Genomic DNA, 10,484 nt, shown 5'->3' on the forward strand with positions numbered 1-10,484 from the left:
TCTATAATAGTAGAGTTATTTTGTCATTTTTGTACATTTCATAGTAGTGGAGTCATTTTCCTTTTTAGTAAAAGTCAACACATTTCTTCTCACATACTTTCCCTCTCTCTTACATTCTTCTCTCTACTTTTTTCTCTCTCATACTTTATTATCTTTTTATTTAATACATTACACACTTTTTTTCTTAATCTCCGTGCCGGAAAAAAATGTCTCCACTACTATGGAACGGAGGGAGTATTACACAAATCATGTACTACATCATGCCTTCACAACCATATGTTACATATTTTACGAAAATAGTTGAGTTTGATACTGATGAGGGCTTTCATACATTTATGCTCTTCGTTGGTTGTCTATTACTTGTTCTATCTCATTAATATTGATGCAGTTTTTTAGCACAACAATTTTAGAATAAATATTTAGTGGGCTAGGTGGAGTGAAGATAAAAGTATGAAAAAAAAATAACGATAACTTTTGAAAAAATGACTCAACTATAATGCGATAATTAAAAAAAATACAACTCAACACCGACCGGACCGACCGGAAAGAGAGAATAGAGAAAAGTCTGAACGTGATGTGACGTCATTAAATACAAAGGTGTGTTTGTAATAAGAATTCACTGAAATATCCTCAATGGCAAAATAAAAAAAATTGAAAAATGCAAAAAAAAAAACCTCAAAATAATGGACTTTCAGCGATTTTACACCAAATTTCAGAGATGTAAGAAAATAATAAAGTATGAAAACTACATAAGTGCAAAATGGCAAAAAGAAACATCTAACTTAACATAGAACAAACATAGTAACATCAATTAGCCAAAACTTATGTGTTATTAACTGATTGTATGTATGCTGCATGTTCCAGTTCCACGGTTAGTTTAAGTCTCATAATCTGTGGTTTGATAGAATTTTTAGTGATTTTTTTAATTTCCCGTGTATTACATAGTTCTGTACAACTTTTAATTACATATAATATGTTATCAATCATTGAATTCGTATTTTGTGGGTTCAAGAAAAACCGTAGTGCCATAATCTGTATGTCAATTATACAGTTACTATAATTAAGAAAAATCAACCTCGAGATTGGTGGTGTAGCACAACTAATTTGTATGTATGATTCCCTTTAAATATATATACTCAATTCTCAAATCAAAATTGTTAAATTTATTAAATTTCGGAATTCCATGTGGGTTTAGACTCAGCGAGATCTGCTCTACTTTATATTATTGTTAATACAGTATGCTACTATGTATTTGAATTTGCATAAGATTATGAGAATTTATATAGTAAGTCAGCAATGCACGTGCAGAGTAGACTGTCTTAGAGAATGAAGAAAATAGTAAAAAAAAAAATTTCTAAGTTTGGAACATGGGAAACAGAGTGGAGTGGAAAACCATCTTACCCATAACTTGGTATATATCCATGTGTTGTGAATTGTGATGATTACCTTAAACAATTATTACTATAATCATTAGCTTCTGTCTTAAGCTGATCAGTTGTTCCTTGATGTCGAGCTTTCATATTATGACCATGTCTTCAATTAAAGAAATAGAAACTTTGGAAATAATAAGAATTTAACAAAATTTAGTAAGTAAAAAGAAAATGTTAGTATTAGATTATTGTTAATGGTGAATAGGGTCGTCCACCTCATTCAAAAGAAAATATTACTATTAAAAATAAAAATAAACTAATGAATCAAAACGATAAAAATGGAATATATATTTTTTGGGAATGAAGGGAGTATAAGAAAAGAAAGACTTTGTGATATTTCAAAATTTCAATTCATCTAGGCAAATAAAACGTTGGCCTATAATATTTTTTATCTAAGTAATACGAATGAAATTTGATAGCAAAAAATTATTGGAACGTTAATCATATATTTATGTACTCCTATATATTAATTTTATAATAAATTGTGAATATAATGATTTAGCAAAGCATCAGTCAACAAAAAATGAAATTTTAAATTATGAACCTCTTAAAATGATAAAAAAAAAAAGGAGACATTATTTTATGAATGGGAATACTATATAGTGGTTCCTAAAATTATTGTTCCAGTATTTAGGGCAGAAAAAAGGCCCAATCACGTTGCCTTACTACGAAAGTATTATATCAAAGCAAAAGGCCCAATTATGTCTCTCTCTCACGCATTGAAATTTTTTAACCCACTTTACTTCAGTCAGTTTTTTCATTTTAGAAATGCACCAAGCGTAATATTTGTAATATATACATAGACTTGTGATTAAATGCTAATTAATTTTTAATCTAGAATTTGAAATTTTTTGATATATTAAAACTACCAATATAAAGATTTAAGTATATCAATAAGACTCTTGAAATATTTGTATCTTTGTGTTGATATTTAAAGTTACGTATTCTATTGATAAAGTTATGTCTTTATATATGTTGATAATTTTATTATATAGTATTGAAAGTTTTACAAAATTACAAAATTATTACTCCTAACATTTTAACCAAGAATTTAGAATTGGATAACAATTAATTTATATAATTTAGAATAATAAATTTAAGTAGACTTTGAGTGTTGAAGGATCCTTTGCCTAACATTTGGCATTCTTTAACTTTTCTACTTTGAACCACTAATTCGTGACAAGTAATTAGAGGCTACGTGGAAGTTCAAAGTTCGTAAATTTGGTGAATTTGATCAAATTTCGTGTATCATTATTATATTCGGTATAAAATAATAATATTATCGTGATGAAGTAAAGTGATAAATGAACACAACAAAATCGACAATTCTTAAAATACTAGTATCTCCGAAGATGTTGATGTTGATTCTTGTTAATAAAAATAAATATAATGCTCAATTTTAGTAATATTTTAATGTGATTGCTTATATATTGGGGAAATGGTATATTGGACAATGAACACGTGGCCCGAATGCATGGATAATTCTCGTTACCACACACGTATATTTGTCAATTGGTTTCAGATTTTTATTAAATTAACATGATCAAATAAAATACTCTTATCTAAGTAATCAAATAAACAATCATTCGTGATTGTATTAGACACGTCATATTTATTTGTTTTTTGTTTTTGTTTTTGTTTCATGCAAAAATATCAAATGAAATCCCTAATCCAAAGTAATACGGATTCAGAAAATAATTATACTTGTGTTGACTAATTAACTAATGAACAAAGAGAAAATACAACCTAAAAAAGTAGGCATTAATTGTTGTAGGATACTTATTTTCAAACAATTAATGTTCCATTTGAATTAAAAGTTGACGGTTGAATGACTGCACTTAGCTATATTCATGGACCAATATAATTAATTAGGCCCGCGTGATTCCCAATCTCAATTAGGTTGTCTTTTATACTTGTCTCATTCTCCATTTTTTGAGAAAGCTTTACTTTAATACATAAATACATAAATAAAATCAATTGGATAAAATTTGAATGTTATAGCAAATTTACACATCCCTATTAGTATCTTTGAGTATATTCAAGAAAATTAAGATAGGAATTATAAGGTGATCTACCATAGTTAAGATGTGTTTTAGAAGATTCAACAAGATTTCTTTTCTTTTAGTGCATTTGCATCCACAAAATCACTCTTTATTTTCTCGGTGCAGGAAATGTAAACTATCACACCATTCGGTTTTGCTAACTACCAGAATTTTAGTAGTAGTATTTTTTGTTCAATTTCTGATAGTATTATATTAGTCTTTGAAAGGATATCCAAGTAATTTGAAATGACTGCTCTTTGATAAAGTATAAAATTTGGATCTCAAATTGGTCAAACGATAAGAAAGAGACAAGTTTTTCAAGTTGATTTATTTCAATATATTTACATATTTAATAAGTTGCTTAGAGTTTTTTTTTTAAAAAAAGAAATAATAATCCTCCATTCATATTTACGATCATAAGGTCATCCGCAACGCATCCCTTAGCCGTCTCTTATCTCGTTCCGGAGAGACGAGACGGATAAGAGACGGCGTTGCAGCCTTCCACCTCCATCCCGTCTCGGAGAGACGCCCGTCCCGGAGGGACAGCTCGTGAGACGTCTCACCACGCACGTCGGCGACGTGGCGAGCTCCGGTTCGTCCGTGACGCCCACTCGCCGGCCCGCGAGTGAGCGTCGTTTTTATCCGAATAAATATTTTTTTTTGTTTTTTTTTTAAATTCAGGAAAAATTCAAAAATTTTAAAAAAATCCCAAAAAATATACTAGTCGTTTATAGGTATTTTTTTGCTATTTTTTAAATTTTTTTAAGCCTCCAATCATTTCTATAAATATCAAATCATTCCCATAAATTAATCCACCATAAAAAAATATGTTTTTTTATTTAAATTATGTATTTTTAATTTTTTAGGATTTTATTAATGAGGTTTTTAATTTTTTTAGAATTTAAAGTTTTAATTTTATTTTATTTAATGAAGTGTGTTTTTATTAATTAAATTTGTTGGAAATAAAAATAAAAAATGAAATTGAATGAATAGTTAAGGGATGAGATGGTTAAGAGATGAAGGGTTGCAGGTGTTGTCTCTTAGTTAAGAGATGGAGTAAAAAGTACAATGGGGTCCATGAATAATTAATAGATGAGACGGTTAAAAGACGGATAAGAGACAACGTTGCGAATAGCCTAATAACTCAATTTAGAAAGGGAAACATCTATTTGAAATGAGATAAAGTGACTAAAGTGCACATAGTAGTAATTCACTTAAATTTTTTTCACTTGTAATACTTTATCGTTCCAAATTAATTAAGTAATATTCTATTTTAGATTATTCTAAATTAATTGAATTATATTTCTTTTCCAAAATATAACTATGTAGTTTTGTTATAGTTTGATGGTTTTACTTTACTCTCTTCTTTCTCTGACTATAATTTTTCTATATATTATTTCTAAAAATAATTTTCATAAATTTTACTATGCCATCTTAATTAATATAAGACGAAGAGAGTACAATTTGTGAAGGGATAGGAAAATCAATAGCCGCTGTACCTAGTGTGTTCCACATAATAGATGTACATTATACTAGTAACGCCATAATCCATACAACTCGTAGATTTCAAATTTCAGAGTTTTTAACCACAAACTACCACCCCACCATTAAACTATTCAAAAGAATTTCTCTTTCATTTATTTTATATCATATAAATAGGTGAATAAAACCTGCGATTGACCTATTGACAATTTACATAATTAATAAACAAAAAATATAATTAATTAAACCATAAAAAATATGTAATATGTATCACTATAAATCAATATTTTGGAAAAAAAATGCCCAAAAAAAATCATAAGTTTCGATAAAGAAAATATAAATTTTGGTTAAATCCCATTTTAAAGATCAATAAAAATTATAAAATTTGAATTTGTTCTCAATTATGTATGTGGTTTCAATTTCTGAATTATTGTTCATAATGTTTAATCAAATGATCTTATTTTTTTATAAATATATCTAAATTTTAGTAGTAATTTTTCTGATAAAATTTATAGAATTGACATAACGGTTGCTTAACGCCAATCCAAATCCTCATTATTACTTTAACCTCCGCTCCCACATTAATATCTCTCTCTCTCAACCACAACAACCGCTGCAAATCTTTTTCTTCTCTCTCCAAAATCGACAAGAGAGAGAGTGAAGATGGCGCTCGAAGATAGCAGCCACTGCCACCTCACCGACGCCACTATCGACACCGATTCTGCCGCCACTGCTGCTTCGAGCCCTTCCTCCTCCTCCTCCACCGTCAATCACACGCTCCTTCTCCTCCACTCCGACGATCTCGACTCCAGGATGGAGGCGGCCAGGGAGATTCGCCGCCTCACCAAGACCTCGCAGCGCTACCGCCGCCACTTCTCCGTCTCCGTCGCGCCGCTCGTCCAAATGCTCCGCTGCCAATCCGCCGACGCAAACGTCGCTGCGCTTGCCGCGCTGCTCAATCTCGCCGTCAAGGACGATTTGTGAGTGACCGACCTCAATTGAAATCGTTTTTTGTTAATTGTAGAGTCTTAATTAATCTGTGCGGTGCTGAATTTGTGTCCTGGATTTTGGATTACTGGAATATGCGGATTTCAGATGCTGAACGATTTAGATTTGAGGCGAAATTTACTTTTGAAATCTATAAATCTATAATTATATAATCAACGGAAACTGAAAAGTTTGATTCCTTGCTGCCTATTCGTTACTATTGTTATTCTGAGGTCGCTACATTTCTGCTTTCTTATCATTTTCCTCTGATTCTGTAATTTGGTTGAATTGTTTTTTTTTTGTCAAGTTTTAAAATAATTATAGGTGCAGAATATATGTAGAAACTAACCAGTTCCTATTAAATTCAGTTTATTGTGGAGAATATGTATACTTTTGTGTTGACGATTCTTCTTTTTCGAAGATGCTCTGTTGTTATACTTTCGATTAAGAAGAATAATTTTAATCGAATTATATTCCTGTAATTTCAAAAGCGCAGAGAGCTTAATTAATGATTTTGAAACATTATTCAGCCGCTGGAAGCATATTCTATGTTCAGATAATAGATAAATTATTAGGTGCAACATCTTTTTTCCTCTTTTATTTTCTTTTTCTTTGTTGCTGTGTGTTGCTTTCTACTACTTTTTTCTCTCCCCTCCAATCCTTTTCCTCTTAAAATCCATAACCTTGTTGGTGGTATAGTCTAATCCTTTTTCTTTAGTCTTCCTCTTTAAGCTATCTTATGGATTAGGTTCTTCCCTATAAAGTAATCATTTTCTATTTGTAACTGCTAGCTTGATTCGTTTCATAATCTGTTACTGAAGACTAACCAATGTGGACTTTTTTATTTAATCTATACTCAAAAGCTTTACTTATTTTTACTTATTACATGGGGTCCCTTTGTATTTCCATTCTTTAGCTTTAGATGTGTAACATTATTATATGGTCCCTTTGTATTTCCCTTTGGTTGAACTATTGTGTGATGAACATTGATAAACATTCGTGTTTCCTCTGTGGCTTTAAGTTCCTTCGGTTTTGTGATTTATCAGCTCAGTGTTTCACTTGTGTTGAACATATAGATCGATCTTTTTGCATATATTTTCAGAAACAAAGTGAAAATAATGGAAGCTGGTGCACTAGAACCAATAATTGACTTCCTTCAGTCAGAGCACGTTACTCTACAAGAGCATGCAGCTGCAGCCTTGATCACTTTGTCTGCATATCCTATCAATAAGCCGATCATTAGTGCTTCTGGTGCAATCCCGCTCCTTGTAGACATTTTGGTACATGGGAGTTCACAAGCTAAATATGATGCTGTATTGGCTCTTTACAACCTATCTACTCACCCAGACACACTCAACCAGATCCTTCAAACAAAGCCGATTCCTCCATTGGTTAATTTGCTTAAGTCCTGTAAAAAGTCTTCCAAAACCGTGGAAAAGTGCACTGCTCTGATAGACTCTTTGATGGATTTTGAGGAAGGAAGAGCAGCCCTCACATCTGAAGAGGGGGGCATACTTGCCGTTGTAGAGGTCCTCGAGAGTGGGTCACTGCAAAGTCGGGAACACGCAGTTGGAGCTCTTTTGACTATGTGCCAGAGCAACCGTACAAAATATAGAGAACCAATACTTAGAGAAGGAGTAATCCCGGGGCTTCTTGAGCTAACTGTTCAAGGAACGCCAAAATCCCAACCGAAAGCTCAAATGCTCTTATGTCTGCTGAGGGACACTCCATATCCGAGGTCTGAGCTTCAACCTGACACACTGGAGAACATCATGTGCAACATAATATCTCAGATTGAAGGGGAGGATCAATTAGGAAAAGCAAAACAAATGCTCGCTGAGATGGTTCAAGTCAGCATGGAGCAGAGTTTACGACACTTGCAGAAGAGGGCGCTCATATGCACCCCGGCTGATCTACCTATTAACAGCTGCGGTTCTGAAGTTCCAACTAAATGATTGACGGCTGTGTGTACTTTACTCTCAAAAGCTCCATCACGATTGTTGGTGTTTGTACCACCATACTCTCGGCTGCACAGGAAGAAACGATGAATAAATGCGAGCAAATAAAGGGGGGAATAAAAGGAAAGGATGCACGAATGCCAGTCCAGGCCTTCTGTTTGGGTACTTGGTGATTGGTAAGTGTCAATAAACTGATTTTAGTTTTTAGGTGTGAAAAAACTCGTCTTTGTTTATTTTCTTTTTTTCTCTTTTGTAAAACAGTGTGGTGAAAACTATACAAGTTTGTACATAGTTTTTTTACATTACAGTAAACTTTTTACTGGAAAGTACATAAATGATTGGTTTTGCACAAGCTGCTTGATGTTCTTGGGGAATAAGTTTACATTAAACTAATTCAGATTGATGGAGCTACAAATGCATCTATCTGAACAGTAGTATTATTATTTACTTGGAATGAAAATTGAGATGAAAATTTTGGATAAAAGGGTAAGGTGAAAATAGAGAGACAATTATGGGACATGAGATCTCTTCATGTTAGTTTGTTAACCTTTTTGTGTCCAATAATGGATGGAAACTTGTTTAAGTAATAATTTTCTGTAGATATTTGTGGTGTGAGTCATGGGTGAGTTGCACTTTCAAGAAAGTTGCAACACACTTTATTTAGATACGTATTTATTTCTGGGACAACTAACTTTTCCCCTCTTTGTTTTATTTCGTCATCTCCACAAACCCTTTACGAATGCAGATTTGCTTTTCAGAAATACTAATGCATTATGAAAGAAATTTGTGCGTAAAATTCAAATAAATCTTTATTTTGTCTTGCAAATATTTATTAGTAAAATAACCCAACAAACGGTTACAGTTGTTAGTGGAGCCACATAACAACGTATGAATTGACAATTGAAAAGTGAATTAAATTAAGCATAATGTGTAATCATTATTTATCAAAGCCACCGACGAACTCCTAACTGAAATAACTCTAATCTTAACTCCAATTTTAAAAGATAAAACCTATCCACAATCGTTTTTCACATGCTAAATAAGAATTCGCAAATTAAAAAATTTTGAAACTGTAATCACAGGGCTAACCTAAAACCCGAAAAACTAGGAGAAAAAAATGTGGAAATTCATTGAAAATCCGATAAAAATTGACCAAAATCACCAAAAATTATTGATTTCGAATCGAAATGAAAACCATTGTTTCCGTTTCAAAATTGGAATCATGAATTTATCCGTTCGTATCTCTTCAAACTGGAACCACTGATTCCGAAACAGGACTAACTATTCTAAATCACTAATTATATTAGGGGGTTGCAAAAAATAAAATAAAATAAAATAAAAATCATCACACTTTTTCCATGATATTTAAATCATGAAAGTTTGAAACTGTTTCCCTACCAATGAATCGTGGGCCAAATACTCTGTTTATGAGAAAACAATGGTTTCACATTTCATTCAATTCTCATGATGATATTTAGTGGACTAACTGGAAGTCATAAATGTCATATTTAGTACATTGAAATATAAATAAAACTATATAATGAGTTTTTATATTTGTCATTTAAAAACTAATTTTAGTCCGTTTTTTTAAAGATACACTTTCAAATTTTAGGATTTTTTAGAATAAACGTATTACTTTACTCATGGGCTTGGACCGATTCAAAAGTCGAGCTTGGTTTGTCCTAGGTCGGCCAGCCCACTTGAAAATTGTAGGTACAATTAATTGAAATGATAGACTTGATATAATATCTCAAGAGTTGTAGTACTATAAATTGTTTTCTGCTCCCTCCGTCCCATAATAATTGTTACTCTTTTTTATTTCGGTCCACCTACAATAATTATCACACTTCATTTTTACCATAAATGTTAAGTAGGCATCACATTCCACTAACTCACTTTACCCACATTTTATTATAAAATTAAGAGTAAAGGCCAAAATTGGTCCTGAACATATAGCCATTTTACGATTTTGGTCCTAAACATTATCTTTTGGATTTTTTGGTCCTGCACATATGGACATTTGATCATTTTGGTCCTGCACATATGGAAATTTGATCATTTTGGTCCTCCGTCAACATTTTCGTTAAAAACTAACGGTCAACATTATCTTTTGGATTTTTTGGTCCTGCACATATGGATATTTGATCATTTTGGTCCTGCACATATGGAATTTTGATCATTTTGGTCCTCCGTCAACATTTTCGTTAAAAATTAACGGTCAACGGCCGATTTTTGACTAAAACAATGGGTTGGGTCGGGTCGTGTTTGGGTCGGGTTTGGGTTACACGTTAAGAAAAAAAAATTTATTTTTTATTAATTAAAAAATTATAAAACTTTAATTTTTAGTTATTTTTGTTGATTAAAAATATTATAACGACTAAAACATGATGTTATTATACGATTTAAACAAGATATTACACGATAAAATAAAAAATTACCAAATTAAAATAATCATTTTTTAATCAAAATAATAAAATTAAAGTATACTAATATTAAATCTATATAATAAAATTAAATAATTAAAAATTTATTTTTAATAAAATCTAAGCATAATATTTTCTTCAAATTCATGAAAAAATTAATTA

The 10,484-nt window shown here is 31.4% G+C and overlaps 1 protein-coding gene across 1 annotated transcript; it reads left to right on the forward strand.

The window, feature by feature from the left end:
- Positions 1-5,530: 5,530 nt before the first annotated feature.
- Positions 5,531-8,251, forward strand: LOC121777996 (U-box domain-containing protein 4-like). The gene is made up of 2 exons (XM_042175356.1): positions 5,531-5,934; positions 7,044-8,251. Exons 1-2 carry the CDS (start codon positions 5,618-5,620, stop codon positions 7,894-7,896), a joined length of 1,170 nt encoding a protein of 389 aa, XP_042031290.1. The 5' UTR covers positions 5,531-5,617; the 3' UTR covers positions 7,897-8,251.
- The last annotated feature ends 2,233 nt before the right edge of the window (positions 8,252-10,484 follow it).

The sequence above is a fragment of the Salvia splendens genome, chromosome 18 (genome assembly GCF_004379255.2).
Source record: "Salvia splendens isolate huo1 chromosome 18, SspV2, whole genome shotgun sequence".
Taxonomy (NCBI): domain Eukaryota; kingdom Viridiplantae; phylum Streptophyta; class Magnoliopsida; order Lamiales; family Lamiaceae; genus Salvia; species Salvia splendens.